At 28.2% G+C, this 24,200-nt stretch overlaps 1 protein-coding gene across 1 annotated transcript; it reads right to left on the bottom strand.

Moving 5' to 3' along the window:
* On the bottom strand, positions 1–24,121 carry LOC108561440. Its single transcript, XM_017919375.1, has 8 exons — positions 23,840–24,121; positions 22,488–22,665; positions 9,853–9,956; positions 7,633–7,824; positions 7,181–7,549; positions 529–603; positions 321–405; positions 1–211 (listed from the first exon to the last, which is right to left on the bottom strand). The coding sequence occupies exons 1-8, from the start codon at positions 23,913–23,915 to the stop codon at positions 142–144; spliced, it is 1,149 nt and encodes a 382-aa protein (XP_017774864.1). The 5' UTR covers positions 23,916–24,121; the 3' UTR covers positions 1–141.
* Positions 24,122–24,200: the final 79 nt, after the last annotated feature.

Genomic DNA, 24,200 nt, shown 5'->3' with positions numbered 1-24,200 from the left:
TTGACCGACATTTCTCTCGTTAATTTTTTTTTTTTTGGAATACGATGTAATCTTATAAATTATTCAAATAGTATAGACCGTTGCTTATATAATAGGAGCGAAATGGCATCTGCAGCAGTTCAATTCAACTACGTTCGAGGATCAAGGCAGATCGCACGTGCGCTCCACCGAAATCGTGCCGAGTTCCTCTTCAGTGTACAACGCCGTTTTCCTGTAAAAATATCTAAAATCAAATTTTAATTTTTCATTTCGAAAAGCGGATGGTAAAAGTTTGGGTTTCGATTTGGATTGCGTTAATTAAATTTTAAAGAAAACGTTACCTCTTCTTGTATTTGTAAATAACAAATACTATAATAGAATTTATAACAAACAGTGCTAGGATGATTATGGAGGGGACCACGACATCTGCAAAAGAAAAAAATGAAATTATTTTAGTTCAATCTTTGTTTTGTTATGATTTTGAAAACAGTTTTTTTTTTTTGTTATTGATTAAGTTTAAATTTAAAAAAGAATAGTGTTGTATCTCACCGGAAAGGCTTTCTTCGGTCATCTTGCCTGTCGAAGGTTGTTTGGTTTCTCTGGAGAATAGGTCCTTGGTTTGATCTGGAAATTAGGGTAGAAATTTGCGAGTGAGTATAAGGCCGTGCGGATCTATTGATTTTTTCTTTGAAAAGCACATGTGCGACCCTACATAACCTGAAGCGTCTGACTCGGTCTGGATGCGTGGAAAATGTTACTAAAAAAGAGTCGCGGCCTCGCGCTAATCAGTTACAAAACATCGTAGGAGCTGATGAGCAAACGCTTTACAACAACAGAAACCTTATCAACAATTTGTACGATGTTTCGATTATCTATGAAGCCCACACGCGTTCAAAAAAAAAAACAAGATCTATTTGCATTGTATTTCTCGAATGGAAATGGATCTTGTGCTTCGTTATAATTTTGATATTTCGAGGGGGATATTTCTGCTGCACATGCAAACGGACCAACGCGAAACTCTGGTACGCATCGAGTCGCGCGCGGTATCAAAATAAAACGGCCACTTCCGCTTCCGGTCAGCGCAACCGTCTATCCACGTGACTCATTCAAATTTGCGAATACAAAAATTACATTCCCTATCCAATTTAGTAACTATTCCGAATTGCAATATATGAAAAAACGATTGCGATTACAAAAACGATTGCAAACTGCGATTTAGAAAACGTTAATCAGCGCTATAATTGTATATCTGATAATTGCAGCGAGCGACCTTCGATCTGCGCCGTTCCTAGCGGAATATATCACACAATAACAGTATTTTTTAAACACGGAAATAATGAAATGTTGATGAATTGACGAAATGAACTTACTTCTTGCAGAAGGTAGCGACAACTGTCTCTCGGTGTAATTATCGCGATGAGGTCGTTAAAATAAATTTTTGCTGAACACGTCTGCGCTCGCCCACGCAGTGAATCGCTGTGTGAGCGTAACTTAACGAACGGCTTTTAGCTATTTACCATAAACATAAATAAATTTTCAATAAGTTTTTATCTAAATCAAACACGAGTTACGAGCGTAACGGCGGTGGAAGCGGCGGCAGTTAGTTTGTAGACTAAATTCTATTTTGATGATCACAACAAACTCTGTTATCGCCAAAAATATAAATGAAAACTTTTAATGTCAGAAGGAACGTGGATTTGGACAATGGAAAAAACGGTTTATGTATTGTTGTTCGGTTGTAAATATAGATAAGGCTCTTTGTTCGGATAGGGCTTTTATTCACAAAGGCTAATGACTCTTTTCTCCAAGAATTAAGACTGTTTCAAAGGTCGCGAGTTGAAGCGAAGAAGATGTATATTCGTTATTAGAACTGTGCGATAACGATAAGATATATTAAATAATTTATTGGTCTGGTGGCTTTCAACAAATCAACTCGCATTTCAGTACTTGCAAAATCAGTGTACTTTAAAGTAACATCTAGGATAACTTGTATTAGTATCATTAAATTAATTAAAGATTCTTAGAAATATACGAAAACAAATCAACATTCTCTTCTATAACTTTCATTTATGATAATTTGGGAACAATAACTTATAATGCAATATTTTTGTTAATTATTTTTTTAAATAAGTAATAGTAAAAATATAATTTTATTGATAATATAGATTAATATCAATGACTTATTATGAAACAAATTTCTACCAAATTTAAATCAATTCACATTTCAATATTTGCAAAATTTATTACGCCTTTTTCTTAAGCCTTCTAAATTTAAATTATTTATTGTACATATGAAGTTAATAAATAATGTAACTAAATTTATCAATTTTATTATAACTAAACATTTTCAGAACTAAATTTCTTTATAAATAATCGATTAATAAACTTTTATTTAAGTTTTTTTACAAAAAAAATGTTAATATTCAAATTACATACAAGAAATCAAGTAATATTTTAGTATATGCAATAATATTGCGAAAATAAACACTAAGAAAAAAAATTAACTTTGTTGATGATAATTTAAATTAATATATGGTGCTATATATTCATTAGATATTACTAAAAACACAAATAATTTTCTTGATGAAAATTTAAATTCATATCAATGAATATTGCGCTTAAAAAACTTAATTTAATTGAATTGGAATACATTGCAAAACTATAAATCTAAAAAGAATGTAACGAATAAACAAACTTTTCAGCATTTGCAATTTTTTTTTCATTAAATAAATTCACGATAAATTGGATTTATAATATATATATATGAAATTGGAATAATGAAATATAAAGCTTATATATTATATAAAAACAGGAAGACAGTGGAATTCCAACTTTTGGATATAAAGAAATGCACACATAGATAACGACAGTTATCGCACCAAATAAACAAATGAAAGATTATGATGGGAAAGATTACTACCACTTTTTTTAAGATAACAATGTGTACTTCATATTCTAAATATAAAATGCAGTTTATTTATCATTTAGTTTATATAAGAATTTTTAAGAACATTTCAGAATAACTATATATGAAGCAAGTACAGATATTTGAAGAAATATAAAATTGAAGTAAACATCGAATAGTGCGGGTGATTAGTTTTGTCAATACCTCGGACTGTTTGAAACAGGACTAATCGAGAAATTATATTAAATAGAAATAAACTGAACGAAAAGAGACTTGACTGTATTAAGCGAAAATAATGGCATTTTTATAGTAATATTTTAGAATTAATTTTTTTATTTTGCTCACTTCAAATTTAGTTTGCTTTGAAATTGTCGAAACCGGACTATAGTGAATCTGAACTGGTCGAAGCCGAACTAGGTTTTGTTGTATTATATTTTACGAACAAATATTTTAATTGGGCACAAATTACTAATTTTAATACTAAGTACCAAATAATAGTAACGTTAACAGATGTTATTACAAAATATACAATTATACAATGATTTAATTACATTGTTTTGGTAATTTTGTTACTTTAATTTTAACTATATAAACAATATTAATGCAATTCCAAAACTTATTTATTTTAATATCTAATTACTAGGAAAGTCTTAGTTTTATTTTCATTAACTAATATAATAACTTTTTGTAATACCGTCAATCAAATTTCCGACGTTCGAAATCTCGACGTTTGAAATGCCGACTGTATCGAAATCCCGACGTTCGAAATCGCGACTGTATTGAAATCTCGACAACTATAATCTCGACTGTATCAAAATCCCGACTATATCGAAAATGTCTACAATAACATTAATAAATTATTCCGGAGCGTAGTGACTTTTAAATTGTTATTAATAATAGATAATAACAATTAATAATTTAATTGCATCTGAGATTATTTCATAATGTTATGGTTTATTATGAATAATTCAACAAAATCAAATAAATTAATAATAATTTATTGTTACTAAAAATGTTATTGTAAAAATTTTCGATATAGTCGGGATTTAGAACGTCTTTTTAAATATTATTTTTTTATAAATGCATTCATTAATTTATTGAAAACTGTTAACTTAAATATATTAAATAAATGCTTTAAGAATAATCGATGAATTTAAAATAAAACCTGTCAAAATGACGTATAAAAATGAGAATCAATTAAATGTTTTTAAATAACAAATTTCCATATTTATTTAAATAATTAATACAACTCAATATTTCTTTATATTAAACTGAATGTAGATTGAACTTTAACATGTATTGTATTTTTTTTTCTTGATTTACAAAGAGATTTAGTAAATAGATAATAGATGGATCTATAATAATGTAATATAAAATGACATATAATTAATGCTAATTAATATAATTTAATTTATTATAATACACGTTTTTATATTATTTTGTATTTAAAGAAAAAAGAGAATCAAATACAGTGGAACCTCGTTTAATGAGTACCTCGAATAACGAGCGACGTTTCGCATAACGAGTGATGATGAGAAGAGAAATCCCGGATTGCGCGCCTACTACAAACTTGTCTACACATATTATATGTATTTTTGAATATGTTTCATTATACGAGTAAAAATCCGGAAATTTTGGAACGGATTAAACTCGTTAAACGAGGTTCCACTGTATTGTAATTATTAAAATGGAATATTGATTCATATAAAAGAGAATGCATTTGAGGTTGAACATGTGTTGAAGATTTTCTTAAATTGATTAACGATAAATATCGTATATACAATCTATCAAATATAACTGTCAAAATGACGTGTAATTATAATTAATGGTAATTAATATATTTCAATTAATTATAAGACACGATTTTAGATTATTTTATATTTAAAAAAAAAGAATCGTAAAAATTTACAATTATTAAATGTGATCAATTCATAAATATCCATATTTATGTAGTAAAGTTATCACAAATAAAGACTGTCAAATATACCTGTCAAAATGACGTATAATTAATACTTGTGATAATTAATATATTTCAATTAATTGTGATATTATTTTTTATTTAAAAAATTGAGAATCAAATAAATATTACATTAATTAGAACTTATTCATTTTAAAGTGAATTCAACCTTAAGAATATGTGCGTAGATGCTTTGTTATTTTTTCCATGATTTACAACGGATATGGATATGTTTGAGAGCGTTTATGTTGTTTGGTATGAGTAAAGTGCATTCGGTGGAGAGAGGCGCGATTCTTTTCTTAGAAATTGAAGGATCATTGCATTACACGCAATGCTATTATTCCGTTGGATATTATTATTATTATTATTTGCCTTCGCATAAAGCAAATTTGCATTTACATTTAGCTTCTCCCACGGCGAAAATAACGCAATGTTTCTTGATAATAGATAACCCAACATACATGAAATTTAAATTTATAATTTGCATCTGTCATAATTATATTATGTTTTTATATGATATTTCTATAACTACAAAAGCATAAATCGTATGGAATTTTAGTGAGTTTTGATAGAAATATTACATTTTTTTTATATTATAACTACGACGCTGTTTCTATTCCTAATTGGTGCTAAATATAACTTTTATGTATGATAATCTGACATCACTTGGAAGAAAATCCTTGACTTAATTGAATGTATTAAAAGTATAAACATGTTCAGCATCATCAATTATTAGAATTAAATTATTTAATTACAATCATAATATTTGGGCAGAATTATTTTTTTATTTGTTTATACAATTAGAAAAATTGTTAGTGATTAATTATATAAATTCATGATATAAATAATTTATTTTTTTAAGTTTACAGTGGAACTTCGCTTCACGAGTTTAATCTGTTCCAAAATTTCTGGATTTTTACTCGTATATGAAACAATTTTCCCCATACAAACTAATGTAATATACGATAATGCGTTCCATTTTGGAGTCATTTTTCTCACAATTTATTTTGCTCTTTAAGCGAAATGCTCGTTATGCGAGGTAACGAGCACCTCGCATAACGAGGTTCCACTGAAATAAGGTTTTAAATCTAAGTATTGTAAATATTTATTTAATTATATAAGTGAAAATAGAAGAAAAAATGAAAAATGACAAATTTGAAATGATGTATGCAAATATTATTTATAATTATATTTATTTCAACCTTTTTAATTTAAAAGACTAAAATTAGAACAAAATTATTGAATTAATAAACGCTAAATATTATTAAATTTTTCTAAAATGATGATTCAAATCAACTGAATGTGGAAAAATCTATTCATATTAAATTTTTCTTCACTTTAATTAAAATTTAATAAGCTGATATAGTTTATAAAAAATATTTCAATTTACTTAATGCACATAGTAATTTGATAAGTAAATGAATTGACATGCAATGAAATGTTTTCGTTTATGAAATTATGTATGTATAAAAAAATATGCATCACTAATATTAACACTTTGAATAAAAGATTAATAATTACATTATTTTAGTTTATGATACAAAAATAGATAGAAATAACTGAAGGGGTCAAAATGTTTTTTTTGTATATTTGATAATATATTAAGTAAATTAAAATAATAAATAAATATTTATAACTAAATATTTTTGCAAGGAATTAAATTAACACATTAATCAGTAAAAATCATGGTCAATTCAATTTTTTTTCTAAAAATTGTTGTTTTCCAGTTTCAAATTACAGAAAAAAAGTTGTTTTTTCCAATGTATTGTAATTAATAAATAAATGAAAAAAAAGTAATACATTTATTTAAAATAGTAGAAATTGTAGCAATATTATATATGTTTTAAATGTGCTGTAACCAATGTTTGTATAATAATTTCAATATAGAAATTTGTTCAGACTTCACACTTATTATAACAATTATACGTGTTACAGTAAGTAATAATAGTAGATATTTTACATATATACTTTGTCTTTGTCAAGAATGTATGCAAATTGCGTTATATTTTAACTTTGATTACGATTCCTTGATAGAAAATAAAGACAATTATGAAAAATAACCATTTTTTTGGGTAAAAGCCTAAGTAAAACAAGAAAAATGTTTGTATGTTAAAAACGTAATTGTCCTAGTATAAATTCCTAGAAATTACGTTTTATATATATGAGAATTAACTGAACAGTAAGACCTTGTTTAACGCTGATTCCATATATCGATACATATATTTACCATAAATTGATGTGACTTCGTTCAACACTGTTTCATTTAGCTTGAAATGCATCTTAAGCGTTAAACGAGGTCTTCCTGTATATTGTTATGATGATGTTATAATTGTACTCACTTATACAGTTTGGCAGTGGCAGTTGGTAATTCCATGAGTGTCCGAGGCATTTGAGTCGTTTTTCTCTTTGCAATGAATCGGGAAATGCGAATCCGACGCAGCACGTGAAGAGGACATCCGTGTCATTCCTATGCACTAGATATCCGTCAGCCGGGGAATTGGGCGTAGGACATCCTATAGCAGTGTAATGGAATAGAACGCCCCTCTTGGCTATGAGATTCTCCGTCGCTCTCAGATTGATCTCCAGCACGTCTCCAACAGAAACGATAACTGCAGGAGGTTCCTGCTCCAAGCAGGACACGAAAATCTTATTCTCGTACTCCTTCACCTCGAACACATCCAGACAACTTTCCGGGCTGTTCGACGTCCCTATAATTCGGATGAAGATGATGAATGTTTACCGTTTAGTGTTATTATCGGAATTACGTGCTTCGGAGGGTCGGATCTCTTACCTATTAGCGATAAATCTAATATTGTCAGCTTTATCTTCTGCATTGGAGGCGCGCTGATCCTCCATCTGCAGTCGTCTCCGCCCAGATAGAACTTGGGATAGCCGGGATTTCGGATAAATCCCTCGGACACCCCGAAGACCTCCGGCGATGGTAACGATATATTGTGGTTGCAGTATTTCGAAATCCTTCTATCTGTTTAAACACAAAGCAGACAGGATTTAAACTAAATGCTTCATTACAATGTACAATGTTCACATTCGCAATTGGTTTCGCTACTATTTGAAACCGGACTTATCGAGGACTCGAGACTTGCAGAGAAAACAAAATATTATGCTGAATTGAAGAAGTTATAGACAAATAAATAATTAAAATTAAATAGTTAACAATTTAAAAACGATAATATTTGGTTAAATCAGAAGATTTGTAACTTTCTGATTGAATCTATAATCGTTTCCATGAGTTATCGACAATCTCTGGACGTTTTTATGTTATACCATTATAGAAATATTTATGTCTCAGAATCTCTTGAAAGAAAACGTCTTGATTTATGATAGATTTACAGGCCAATGCACAAAATGAATATAAAAATCCACTTTAGAAAAGCAACTTTTTGAAAGTTTTTTTTTTACCAGATAGTACAACTAACTTTTATTTCACTCATATTACCACTTTTCTTTTACAATATACCAGTAGTTATTTAAGTTTGTTATATATGCAATATTAATTAATAAATATTAATTTTAGAAATATTTTGGAATTTCTTAAAAAAATGCGTATATTTATAATTATTTGCGAAACGTTGTAATAGAACAACGTTTCAAGATATGATGAGATGTAATGTATATCGCTAAGAAAGTTCCTCCACGTCTAAGAATGATCTTGTACGACTACAATTCTCGAGTTGAATTTTGTTTAGTTACATAAAGTGTAATTAATAAACTTCTAAGTTATTCTAATTACAAGTAGCATAGACATAAGTATACGAAAACTTTAGATTATATATAGATTTTAATTAAAACCGTTACCCAAATGTATAAGTTTAATTATATTTAATTAAAGTTCGTAGTTTTATAATTAGTAACATTATTGTCTTTATCTTAATTTTTGATCGCAAAGAACGAGCTTTTATTTAACGAGACAAATAAAGATAAGATAATTCACTAAATTTGCCCCTGTTTGTATGAAGCAAGAGAACAAATTTCAAAGTTATTTTAATTAGAGATAATTTAGATGTTAACTATACGATGTGGAATTTGATTAAAACATAAATCAATGCTGAAATTGAACGAGGACATCCCGAAATTAATTGAAAACGGATAATCGGCAAATGCAATTGTACAGCTGGTTGCCTAATTAAATATTGACCAAAATCGAAATTGTCGGAGTTAATTAGATCTGTTTGCACAGCGGCTTCAAATATCCTGTTTATCCATGGATTTATAATCCCGGCACGGCCGAAATTCCCCATTCGCACATAAAGCGATTAAGAGCAACAACAAAAAAACGTATAATAATACTATTGATCTTCGCAATTCCATTGATCGTGGTGATCGATGAATGGAGCAATTATATCGGCCGTGAAAGGTTTCAAATCTGACAGATTTGAAGAACGACCCGTACCATCATTGTTATTGCAACGGTTTCGTGCACCTTTTGAATTATCCCAAAAAAAGCATGATTTACTTCTGTATCGAAGTGTTAATATTTCGTTTCTTACGAGGTCAGACGTAATGGACTAAGAAAATAAATTGAAGTCTCTTGGGGGATCAGAGCTCGAAGAGTGTAGAATTACGATTTCGTGCTGCTTCTCCTCTTGCGCTCGATGTAATTCTGTTGTGAGCTTTGTTTATTTAATGACCTCTTCCTCCTTTCTTCCATTCCTATTTACGCTCGAAATGAAAGAGAATACGAATGATCCCGTCGAGTGCGCCGAGTTCGACCCAAAGCAGAAAATTATTCAAAGATTTTCTTATTCGCATTTACACAAAAGCTCATTTTTTTCCTTATAAAAATTGCATTTAAATTGTATTTTTATTCAAATTCCGCATTTCAAAAATAATTCCGTGCCACATATTTTCACAATAAAATGTGTATATCCATGTACATTTTTGCGTTATAAATTCATAAAGTGAATTCCGAATAGTAAATCTGTAGTTTTTGCTGTTGTTGTTGTTTGTCGTTTTTTGCTGTTCTGGGTCAACGATTTAATAAAAGATTTACCTGCAACGCAAGCGTATTTTATGGTGAAATTTCCGGGACCCCAACGATCCGCTCCCGGGCAATCCTTTATCAGGATGAAGCTGCAGTGGTTCACGCCCGAACACCTGGAAACATTGCAAAGAACGTGATTAAAAATGAAATACTGACAAATAATTAATTAATGATTGCAACCCCAATTCTCCCAGTCTCCCCAACTAAATTACTAATTTAGGTCACTGGGTCACCGCCAATGTATGTTTGTTTGAATAATTGAACGCAATATTAACGGGTTGCTAAGAGAACAAACATTACCTAGTAACACCAACATTCAAATGTTATTACATAGAGTTGTAAATACAATAATTATGTCTATTTTTAGCATATGAAATGTAATTTGCAGTGAATTATCTTAAATTGAACACACAAGGAAAAAGTGTCTTTATGTTTAATAAAAAGTCATTATATGAGAGCTGTCACAACAATTATTAACCTTTTGACATACAATGACTTGTTCCAGATGTCTAAAGTTTATTTTAAACATAATAACTAGTAACTTTTCAAATCTGTAACATTGTAAAGAAATAGTAATGTTTCTATAATTGTGTCTCAACATTGAATATTATGTCCAAAATTATATACTTGTCATTAAAATTTAAAATTACGAATTTATTTAAATATACAGTCATTCCTTATATAGTCCGGTTTCACTATAATAATTATATGAATTTCTAAGTTGCAAAAGTCAATGGTAATTATTTATCTTTAAAATATTTTTTTCTAGTTTACAATTTTTCATTAACTTTTTCGCACATTTAACTCAATTATCAAAAATATTTGCAAATTATTGTGTAAAATGACTACGGCAAAAGTTCGGCTTCGATCAGTCCTCATTCACTATAGTCCAGTCTGAACAAATTGGATTTAAATTAAGCAAAATTGTGTTTTCCCTTTATCAAGTCCCTTTTTATCATTTTATTTTTAGTTCATCGATTAGTCCGGTTTCAAACAGTCCGAGTTATTAGCGGAACCAATTATTCGGACTAAGCCAGATATATTAACTACATACTGTAATTAATTAGAATTACAGTCTCTGAGTTATTATAAAATTAGTACTTCTTCATCTTTTATGAATTATATCAATTTTAATTATGTTTTATATTCAAGTGATCCGGATCGATAGCGATTGTCAACTTTGTGGACAGTAAAAAAAATACATTTCAAGTGCACATGCATTGTTGACATCATGTCCATGGTATGAATTTACAAAGCAAACAAACGTACGACAAGTATTAATAAAATTTCATAATACCGAGAATTTCCGTTGTGAGCGTTTGCCAAAAATCAATGCTGTTTATATCCATCAAATTCAAGAACACTTCATATAGTTTATAAGTGTTCGAGCGGGCGTAAATATTTGTGGCAACAAAACACCCTTGTCGACAGTTTTCGGTAAACAACATTTCCGTACATTATTTTACATCTGGCGTATTATTTATATCACAACTAATATGATGTATAGAAAAAAAATAAGTCAGATACACATCAAAATCAATATGAAATTTATTCACTATATAGTTCTAGTAATAATTGACATATTTTGATTTTAATGTTTAGCAGATTGGAAATGATTGGACCGCATAAAAAAAATCGCACAAACATAAAATCGAAATAAGACAGATTCTACTGTACATATAAACTGAATCAAAATAGATGGAAGACAAGTTTATTATAATATAGAGACATACTTGAAGAATATAAAGTTAATTGAAACAACTTTTAATTAATTAATAACCAAAAACTGGAAATTTATATAAATGAGCAACAATTTTAGAAGATGTGAAACCATTTAAGATAACAATATTGTATTTTTATAAAGTAATAATAATTTAAAACACCGATACCTCGAATAGTCCGGTTCGCGTTTTGTTAAAACAATAACAATTATAGCAATACCTCGCATAGTCCGGGTAATCATTTCCACCGATATATCGAACTATTTGAAACCGGACTAATCAAGGAACTAAAAATAAACCGCACAATAAGAGACTTTACAGTATAAATGAAAAAAAGACAACCATTTATGTATAAAAATATTTTAGTGTAGTATTTTTTTAGAATATTGCTCAATTCAGTGCAATCCAAGCCTGTGTAAATTATTGTTTCGTTCAAAATTTGAAACATTATAATATCAAATCGAATCAACGATTCATTCAAACTGTCCGCACTTTTATAAGTAATGTAGAATTGGTGCGTGCTAATTAATAATTTGCATTTAACATGCGAGTAATTGTTTCCAGAAATTCCAGTTTAACACTTTGTCCGAGTGTGTTAACAAATAGTCGTAGACACGAGGGTCGCATGCATAATGCAATAATTCACACGGCAAGGGTGGAAAGGCAAGGCAAGGATCATAGAGGAAGGATACTTCTTCGATTCGGGGCCGCTGTGAAAATGTGGGACAAGGCGAATGGAGTTATGACTCAAATCAAACACTGCAGCAGCGTGCACGCCACTTCTGTAGATAGATCCAACTATTTTTCTATAGAGCAATAACAATTTACTGAAAGAGGTGATTTTTCATTCTAATATACTTGAATACAGTCTTTATGATCTAGCGTGTTATTTATCATAAAGTTTTGAAAACAGATTAATAATTTCCATGACATTCTAATACCCTCGAATTGTCAAAGAGTTTTGAAATAAGAATACCTCGTTTAGTCCAGTTTTCAAATTAATAAGATAACATTTATAATCAGTTCATTATTAATATAATAGTAATTAGTAATATTTAAATAATCATTATTTCTACTCATTGAAGTCCTGACTACGTGAGGAATTATTGTATTAGTCCAGAATCGAGAAATAACAATACCTCACTTAGTCCAGTTTTCTAATTAACAATATAATTATTGATAAATTAGTAATAAGTAAATGATAATAATTACTGCACATTGAATTCCGGACTATACGAAAATGTATTTTATAAGTCCAGAATCGAGAAATAATAATACCTCACTTAGTCCAGTTTTCTAATTAACAATATAATTATTAATAAATTAGTAATACGTAAATGATAATTATTTCTACATATTGAATTTCGGACCTCGCATAGTCTGGTTTTTCAAATTATTAATATAAAATTTATAATCAGTTCATTAGTTCATAATATATTAGTAATAGTTAAATGATCATTATTTAAACACATTGAATTCCGGATTATGCGAAGATTTAACAATACCTCACTTAGTCCAGTTTTCAAATTAACAATATAATTATTAATAAATTAGTAATACGTAAATGACAATTATTACTACATATTGAATTTCGGACTATGCGAAGATTTATTGTAGTAGTCCAAACTCCAGGATTAAAAATACCTCGCATAGTCCGGATTTTCTATAATTAGTTCATTATTAATATGTTAGTAATAGTTAAATGATCATTATTTAAACAAATTGAATTCCGGACTATGCGAGAATTTATAGTATAAAAATATTATTGCATACATTTATAAATGTAGAAATAAATTTTTTGACTTATGTATTTTCTTACATTATTTACGTTTCAATTGATTTATTCGTTTATGTAATAACTGCTTCAATAAACATTATTATGATTTATTTAAATTTAGTATTTATAAATGCTCGCATAGTCCGGATTCATATTGATATAATAACAATTATTTTTTGCTCGATTTATTTTTGTATGCATTTAGTTTCCTCGATTAGTCCGGTTTCAAACAGTCCGCGATATTGGCGGATCGTCATAAGAAAGGATTTTTTTTTGTTACAAACTGAACTTTTACAGAACAGAAGTTGGTTAAATTAAGTACTGCGATCAATAAACAAACTGTGTGCTGATTCTATTTATAAATCGAGGCGCAAAAAAAAAAATCCGTCATCGTTACATCATCAGAATGCGTTGTGATTGTTTGGCTCTATCGTTCCAATTGTGAAATGGAAATAGAAACACGGTGCTTAATGGAAATCGATGGAGAATAATCATTGCAATGTTATACACGTCGTTAAAGAATTCCTGCTTTACGACGGATATTGATTTATATACTTTGCGTTCTGATTTGGAACACGTGATTAATATTGCCCCCGGAACGTGCGGTAAGGCTCAAACAAAGTTCATCATATTTCCGTTGCATAGGTCAATAATAGAGCACTAACTCAATATAAAGCTCATTTCGTTGAGCGCCTATTTGCGATCCCAATCATCGACTTGTTTCCTTCATTCGCTTCATTGATTCCGAAAATGTTTGGTCTACCACAACTCAAGAACTGTATTTATTTCAGTAACTTTTATTATGTTACTTTATAATGTTAGTAAATTATTTTATGAGTAATCTTATATTCAACAGTTATCTTCAATCATAAAAATAGACTGTGATATCATGTAATTATAACTATTGTTATAAACATATTTGAAGAGTGACAGCACGATCTGTCACTTGTCATTTGAAGTTTGGTTAAACATGTCAAATACATGTGTCAATAAGATAAACTATCATATGATTTGCATGTAATAAAAAAAATCAATCTTCAACAAATAAAGTTTAAGTTATATAAAACAAGTTGATGATCATATTAAGAAAGAACAAAAAAAAGTTAAACATTGAAAATGATAAGCACGTATACGATATTTATATTGAGTAAGTTAAATTAAAAACTTTAACAATTTAAAATTCAAATGTCCCTGTAGTTTATGGGTTTCGTGCGTACCAGAAGCGAGACAGGCCGCAGAGTTATGGACCGTAAAGGATTTTATGATCATTGCGTGATAATTGGAGCGAGTTCAGGAGGCGTTTGCTTTTTTTTTTGCACAGTTTTCCAGCAATATTCGTTTAACCTTCCTTTATCGTGGGATTTGTATTAATAAAAACCAAATGGGAATCACGAACGATAATTATAGATAGACATGAGGCGACGATAACAATCGCATGAGTCAGAATGTGCTGAAAAATGCAAGTTTAAAAAAAAATTATTTGACATATTTAAACTGTCATTTGTCAGAAATATTGTGAACTTTAAATAAACAGTTTTTTTATTTCTAAATAAGAACGAGCAAAAGTCTTGTAGAAACACAATTTTCAACAACAATAGTGATAACATATTGACAATGTTACAAGTATTGAATATCATGTGAAATTTATTTAAACTTGTCAAATACTTGTTTTTGGTTATAAATAAAATTGTACAATATTGAATGTCTGTCAAATGTGACAATATGAACTGTCATAAGTTATGTGACATTTCTATTAAGAAGTACAACACCGTCAATATCCTGGACTGTTTGAAACCGGATCAATTCAAGACTTTATTAGAATTAAAAGTTAGTTTTTTAATAAAGTTTTCATATCGCACTTTAATAAATCCGGACTGATCGAGGTCGTATTACTGCTGTTCTTGTCTTAATACAAATATGTTAGAAAAAATATCATACATTAATATAAATGGGAATCACGAACGTTAATTATAGACGATAAAAATCGCATGGGTCATAATGTGCAAAACAAAAATATGCACCGGTAATTTTGCCGTCCCTATTTCTTCAACCCTTCGATGCTTATCGACCAAAAATGTGAATTAAATACAAGGTTTTGATAACGTGAACTGTCATATGTCATGCGATGTTTAAGTATTATAAATAACTTATTTAATAAAAATTATCAAGTACAAATTAATTGTCTTAAAATAAGTATTTTTTGTAACAATTATGACAACATGCATTAAATATCAATTTAGTTAATATTATTAATTACAGTAATCTTAATTGTTATGTTTTAAACTAACACATTTTACAACAAACTGTCAAAAGTGACAACATGAGATGTAATAATTGTTCTGATATTTAATAAAATTTACCAAGTATAATTTTACTAAATTGTATAACATAATAGTTAAATTTATCTAGTAGTTAGTAACTTTTAAAATAAGCATATTTTATATCAATTTTTACAAAAGATATAGTCAAATATCAATTTAGTTAATATTATCAATTACATAAATTACGAAATAGTCTTAAATAAATATAAACTGTTAAAAATGACAACTCAAAATGTCATAAAGATAAGAATCGCATGACTCATAATGTGCGAAAAAAGTAAAACAATAAATTTGAATTAAAAACGCATTTAACGGTGGATGATATCTGGATGAGATCTCAGATATTGTCCTGATCCTTGAGTGTGTCGAGATTGAAAAAGCGGCGCGTGGCCTGCAGCGTGCATTGTGGGGTCACTGGGTATGTAGGGTGAGTTTGCAGATTGGGGGTGTTGTTGATATCTAAATGCACCGGCGGTCTGCAACAAAGACCTGAGGATACTGGGGAAAAATGAGCAGGGGGAGAGCCCGGGGCCAATTCACAACTCGCAGATGGTAAGGCTTACAAAAGGAGAGACGTCCATTACGGAATGCTTGTAATTGGAATCAGTTACAATAGAACCTTTTTCCTATTCCATACGCTGCGATCCGCAAATTTTAATTTGCATATTCATAATTTAGATAAGGGTACATCATATGATTTACAAAAGAAAATTTTAATTAAATAACCATAATAACGGGATAATCTCTTCATTTTCTTAATGTACAAACATTGTAACTTGGTTACAGTATTATTTAAGAGATTCATTTATATATGATATATGAAACTGTAATTATTTTTAATTAATGACATTTTGTTGTCGTTTTTCAAGTTTAACAGTAATTCTGCTATTATTTTGTATTTTCAAAATACAATAACTTACTAATAATTGATACATTTAGTCCAACGCTTTTCATGATCATTCATTCACTCAGAAAAATAGGTATTGTACAAATTCTCAAAATTTCCATAACAACTACAATGACTTTAGTATTCTATAGATTATTTCCACGTAAATAGGAAATCGGGGTTGGAAATAGGATTAAATATGAGAGAGGGCAAAATCTGGATGCCAATTAGAATTCTCATTCATAAAGTTTTGCTGACTTGTTCAATGGTGCATTGTTCTGAAAGAATATATACAGCAAGCAGCATAGTGCAGCTACGATCAGTCCGGATTCACTATAGTCCGGTTTGAAAATTTCATAATTAACTAACTTTTAATTGAGGGAAATAAAAATAAATCCTATAAAAAAAATACACAAAATTATTATTTATACTGTATAAAGGATCTATTTTTGTATAAATTTAGTTTCTCGATTAGTCCGATTTCAAACGGTCCATGGTATTGGAGAAACCAATTATGATTTTTGTCAAATTTATTTGTTTTAGTATTGTTTTCGGAGTTCCAGATTTAAAGAAAATAAATTTAATATGTCACATTTAATATTGAATAACAATTTGTAGAAAATGGACTTATTTTTCATCAATTTGTTTATAATGTTCAAAAAATGCCATTGATGTGTCAGATTATGTTTTAAAAGTCGTTTCAAAGATGGCACTTTCAATATGCCAAATGTTGTTTTTCTATTATCCTTGCATAAAGTCTTACTACTAACTTATTACTCAAACAACAATTGTAACTAATATAAAATTCAAATAAAGAAATTTGAACTTTTTAAAGCAAAACGATAATGTCTTTACTTTTGAGAAGGATAGAAATAAAATAGCAATAAAATTCAGCAAATTGCATTAAACGTTGAAAAAAAAATATGTTAAGTAAAATTATTTGCAGTTAAAAGAGATACAATTTTTAATTCAAAACAATGGTTTCCCACATTTAATGTGAGGAAAAAATAGTTATAGATCATACAAATAACTTAGTTTCTTCATTTTTATTTATAACTTTTGTATTATTAAATAAGAATTGTAATAATACAAATATAAGACAAAATATTTTTTACTTAGTTCGATAATATTTATATTATTTAATGAAAAAATTCGTTAATTGTTCATAATAACTTAGCTAATTAGTTTTTATATAAATATTTATTTTAATTATTCTCTCATGTCCCAGATGGCAAAGTTCTAAACTAATGAAAACGCAATTAATACGTTCTAGTTTTCTTTTCCTATCCTTTCCCTTTAATAGGACACGAATGATATTTATCTTCATGGAGCAAAAACACTTGTACGTGAAATTAGTTTTCCCAGCGATAATTGGGTTTGAATCCTACTTTCTTTTCCGCGCTTCAACGAAGTTGTTGTTTTTTATACGCCGGAGGCATCCCATCAAATGCAGTTCCCCTTTTGTCCCCGGGACGATCAATATCTGTGTATTACGTTCCCATTAGCGAACAACGAATAGATTTGAATTTTACTGGTTTGATGTTTGCTGTAGATAGGAAAATTACGATTTGCATCAAAGCTAAACTGTTCAATTTCCAAGGGACCTTCGACGGTGAAAATAGCACGGATTGCGAGCGAAAGCTTACAAATAAATACCTTATCGAATCTTATTTTTCTCTGTTCGTGATTAACGTCTGTTACTTAGTGAAAATCCAATCACATTTCATTCTTATCTCGCAATACATTTTCCGTCTGTCAATAGTTAACAGAAAATCAATGATTCGAGATAAGCGTGCTACAATTTTAGTTCGTTTAATATCTGATTTCATACAAATTTAATACAATTTTAGTTTAAAATTTATAGAAAATCAATCTTCAACTAAATACAATTAAACTGAGACTATTAAAATAAGTTAAATTTTAATGATAAATTTTTTAATAAATCTTTTGATGTTTTCCATAATATTTTTTTTAAATTTATAGTATTAAGAAATCATTACAATTTGCAGTATTTTTAACAAACAATAATACAATCTTATTGTTTTACTAACAGCTATTTATTTCATTTAAATATAATTTTATACTCATAGCAAAAATACTTGCTTAGATTGTAAACGAATCTGCAATAATTAAGGAAAATTTTAAATTATGAAAAACAATTTTTTTTAAATTAATACAAAATGTAATATTTTTAACAACTGTTATTTTTATATTTTTCTTAAGTATTAAATATTCAAAGAAGAGAAAAAATACTAATAATTAGTCATTAATTAGCAGAGACTTCGGTCTTTAGTAAATAAACAACTTTTTTGTTAGAATATTTTTGCTTATTTAATTATAACGTGTTGGATATGAATTTAATTTTCAATTTTCCATTAATAATTACACAAATCTTTGTACAAAAATAGCAAATAAATATTAAGAAAGATTATAAAACAAATATTTCTGTATTGATTAGTATAAATGTATTAATTGTACAAAGATAATTGTATTGATTTTAGAAAGAAAATGATGGAAAATAAATAATACAAGAATTATGAATAATTTAGGTGAACTTAATTGAAAGGCAGTAGACTCAATCGCATTTCATTGATTCATTATTTTCATTAATAAATCTCGATTCACAATTTTTCAGTTTACTAGTCTTACCTTAAATTAAGACATAAAACTATCTTACTATGTATATTACATGACAGTAAATTGACTGAGATTACCTGCCTGGATTAGTTAAAGTAAGTTTATGTTCCATACATACGACGGAAAGATCAATACGACGATACTAATTGACTTAGAAGCTTTACTGAGACACCTACCTAGACCGGATTTGAAAGGTATAGTAAAGTGTATATAGTAATACCTCGCATAGCATGGATAGTTTGAAATCGGACTAATCAGAGAAAAAACGCATTAAAATAAAACGCACAAAAACTGCAGTTAATAGTCCTTAGTTTGTTATGAAATTTTCAAAACGGACTCTAGTGAATTCGTACTGATCGAAGCCGCATTACTGTATTGTGTCACTTGTGTATTGTGTATTATTATATAATTTATTATATTATTAAATCAAAAAGTGTTTTTTTTATTAAACTTAATAGTTCTGTTAGGTTAATAAAGAAGTGTTTAGGTGCAATTTACTATGTGCTGGAAAAACAAGTAGTTGAAGAAAGAGGAACACGAGTCTGCATGTTGTTTATTATCCAATCTATAAATAAAGTAATAGGAATAAACATCAACTAAACTTAATCTTTGAATTTGCTAGTTTTAAATTATTTAGATTAAACCTTAGACTTGTTATTCTTTTTTTCTTTGATGTGTACCCTTTCACTAACATTATGTGGATTATACCGATATTTCAATAGTAAATGTATGTAGCAAGAGTTTCTAATTTTTGAAAAGATTTTTTTAACAATAAACAAAAATGAAATTTAAAAAATAAAAAACGATATAATAGAAAAAATATGTATTTTCACTTACTATTTATTGACAACATTTAAAATTAATTAATTAATGAAAAAAACAAATTATAATAATGAATAATTTGTAATTTCTTTATAAACATTGCAACTGAGTAAATATATAAAAAATTAAAAAATTAATAGAGGATATAGTAAAGATTTATTTACTATATCCTTGAATTATTGAGTTTAACGAATGAGTTTCTTAGAAAAATATGAAAAAAAAATAGATTTAATAAAATAATTGTTTGATTTTGAAAATTATTGAATTATTTTTCATTAAATTTTATTAAAATATAATTATAACTAATATGAAAAGGCTTTATTTTATTTTAAACGAATTTAGAATAATTACGGAAAATTGTAAATTATGAATAACAAACTGAAAAGGACGAAGTTTCATATAAATTTATAACGAAAATTCTAGGAAAATATTACTAGAATTTTCTTCTGCCAAATATTTTGCCTTAAGTTCAATTAAAATATGTGCATATAAAAAACAAATATTAATTATTAATAATTTAACGTATTCATGAATTTCCTTAAAAATAATACAGTTTTAAAAAATATTTTGTAATTTGATCAGTAATAAATGTGTTTGTGCAGTGGATATTATTGGAATATGCGTTTGAGTGTTTTCTAACATAAAGATTGTAATACGAAAATAACGAAATTTCCCACAAAATTATGTTTTGCAGCAAAAATCTTAGAAAATATAATGTTATTGTTTCTTTAGCAACTATTTATTTTTTATTAAATTTAATTAGCATATTATTTAAAAAAAATAATAATTAAAAATCAATATACTAAATTAATAATAAAATAATTTTGTGTTTTTTTAAGTTGTTACTACTAATTTATTGGTTAATTAGTGTATTAGGATTGCATTTCCTAATCCATAAATAACGTAATCCTCAAGAGTCTCCTACACTAACTAGGCTACAGGAGGTAACGTTTAAAGAGGATCATTATATAAGTAAATAACGAGGCACTCGGTGTGATATGTGGGGCACTTAGAAAATAATATTTGTAAGTCGGCAAGTGTAGTTAAACAGACGAATGCATGCATACACATCAGCCTCAGCCTGTGCGACTGACTGTGTGTGTATAGTATAAACCGTGACGCCGGGGCATAAACAATTATCGGAAAACGGAACGATCACATGACGAACGACAATAAATACCGCCGAAAAGTGTTTATTCCGCGGACATCCCCTAATTCTTTTTATTACCATTTACGGGGCAGTAAATTCAAACAGCAATTTAACGCTCCGTCAACTCTTTCATCAGCTGTCCGTTATTATATGGGTTGTCATTTGGGAAATGAATTAATGAACTTTATGTTTGATCGATTATAGCAATCCGTTTTGTTTTAACGATCAGAGCAGAAGGCAACAATCTTTGATCCATCTACCTGTCATTTAAATACACTTTTTTTTCATCTATTTTGAAAGCGTAAACAGTTGAAATTAAAGCGAACGCGCAGAAATGCTTCAAAGTTTTTCATTTAATACGCAAATTTAAACTTTATTTTTACCTTTCGCACAAAACTCTCGTAACTAAAAAAGTTTGCAAAAGTGAATTGGGACACGTCCAGAGAAACTTCTGGATGTAATAATTTCTTTATTCTTATATAAAGTAATTCAATTACCTAAAGAGTATAAATATTTAGATGCAAGTTCTAATTCGATATAATGAATATAGTATATAATAGTAATCGACCTATTGTAATAATTTAAAGATAATCAAGTATAATCCGAATATGAAATAATACTATATAAACATTAAATTTGACAGCTGTCACTTTTGCAGTAAACACATTTGTAAGAAAGAAACTAGACAAAAGATGCTTAAGTTAATAATTAGAAAATGCTTTGAAATTTACATTTTCCTTACGAAATATTGAAGTTGTATTGTAAATATTGAAATTCCTGTGGGATCAATTCTAGGGACCAAAACTTTAGTTTTTACCCCAATACCCGATCCCTCGTGATGATCATGCATTATGTATTTATGCAGATGATATTCGTTACAAACTGTGCCTTACAATATTACTTAATTCAACAAAAACAAATTTGTGTTAAGCAACATTATCATATTTAATTTAGTTCACTATGGTAACTTATGTGCGTTGTCAAATGTCAATTTTAAATTTTTTACATACATCTTTACATATTTTTAGAGCCTAATAATTTACTCATTACGTTGACGTTGAGAATAGTTGTTGTTTTATAAATATAAATTTCTTAGAAAAAATCACTAGAAATATGCTGAATTTAAATATTAGAAGTTCTTATGTGATAATAGTTTCATATAATAAATTTTGTGTTATTATAGCAATTGTTTTATATGCTTAATATAAAAAACTAAAGTTGAAAGTTAATATAAAATTTTGCAAAATAATTATCTTTTCATATTTCTTTACAGTAAAAATCCGATAAGATTAATTAAATTGATAGATACTAATTAATTACGTAACATTACCTTCTATTCAGTGCGAGTCTAGGATGAACGGGAGGAAGCAGACTGTCGAAGTCCTGGTAATAAGTGGAGTTTTGATCTTGAGCATGGAAAGAAGCGTTAAAAACTGCTATCACAGAATTCAAGTGCCTACACGTTAACATCATCGTGCAGCTCTCGCATTTGGTTATTTCTACATATTCTGCAACAACAAAAAACACATAAATTGATATTTATAATAATCATGGAAAACTTTACATATGCAGTCAATATTCAAACACATAATTTTATAAAACTTAAATACATCAATACCTCGCATAGTCCGGCTTCAATCAGTACGGATTTACTATAGTCCGGTTTGAAAATTTCAAAACAAATTTAATTTTAATTGAATACAATAAAATTATTTTAAAAAATAAATTGCACTAAACTATTTTCTTATTTATTTTTTTTTTTGCCTTTTTGTGCTGTTTATTTTGTTGTATATATTTAGTTCCTCGATTAGTCCGGTTTTCAAATGGACGGAACTGATTAACTGCACTTTACTAGGTATTGTTGCATATATTAATTAATTTTAATGTACACTAGATAAAACTAAAATTTAATTAATCATTGCATGAACATTAAAATGTGTGAAAAATACCAACTTTTATTGATTTAATTTGGGCCAAAGTTTAATTAGTCTAAGTCTGTATGTATAAATCTGAAAATGTATATTGAAGTTTTTATATTTAGAAATAATGAAATTGATTTTAATTATAAAATACTTTTGTTTTATACGAAAGTTCTTTTTGCAAATAAAATTCTGCAACAACATAAAATACGATATTCATTAATTATATACCAACCATTCAATTATTTATTTATTTTCAATAAAAAAAAATGCACACTAATTTATTATTTAAATATATACATTTCTGAATTGGAAATTTGGACCTAAAGTTTTTTTTAATTAAAATGTATTTTTCATAATTAGTTTTCTCAAAAAGTATATGTTGCTTTCTTGTTCTTTCTCTAATGTTAGCAACAATAAATTGAATACTTAAAAAAATAATATTTTAATTTTTTATTTCATATTATTGTGCATAAAACTATCAAATTAAGATTTAATGAATTATGTAATACTTTGACAGATTGCTTCTGAAATTTTATGTATACTAAAATCTTGTTACTTTTGCAAATTGTGTACATTAATGTACTTAATATAGGGGTAGGTCATGGGAATAACGTGTATTTCCATTTAAAAATGAATATATCTTATTACTTGTTGCCATGGTTACATTTAAAATAACCGACGATTGTTTATGACAAATATGTTATAATTGTAATTTTAATGATTTTAAAAGAAAAATAATTGAAATTGTTAGTGTACTCACCTATATAAGCTAAAGTATTTTGCATAAATAAAGCGAAAATGGTAAAATATTTTAGGTCCAGCATAGTATGCAACATTTTTTCCTCTTTTTAATCTTAATACACATAATTAACAGGACCGGAACGAGCGACCCGGAAACGTAAACATTTGCAGCGAAGTTGGCGCGAAAAAAAAATAGGAATAAAACTAAGGACGAGAAAAGGGGATGGAATTCGAGAGAGAGTCGCGTCGTTTCGACGTCGACTTTCGACGCCAATGTGCGGGAGCAACCACGAATGCGTCGCGACGGCCTCCAACTTTACGCCCCACTTCCACACATCCACCAATACACGCTCACATTCAGCACACGTACACATCTGTGT

The sequence above is a fragment of the Nicrophorus vespilloides genome, unplaced genomic scaffold (assembly GCF_001412225.1).
Source record: "Nicrophorus vespilloides isolate i.1.1-1 unplaced genomic scaffold, Nicve_v1.0, whole genome shotgun sequence".
Taxonomy (NCBI): Eukaryota; Metazoa; Arthropoda; class Insecta; order Coleoptera; family Silphidae; genus Nicrophorus; species Nicrophorus vespilloides.
The sequence above is the reverse complement of the archived record's forward strand: the minus strand, read 5'-3'. Positions and strand labels throughout refer to the sequence as shown.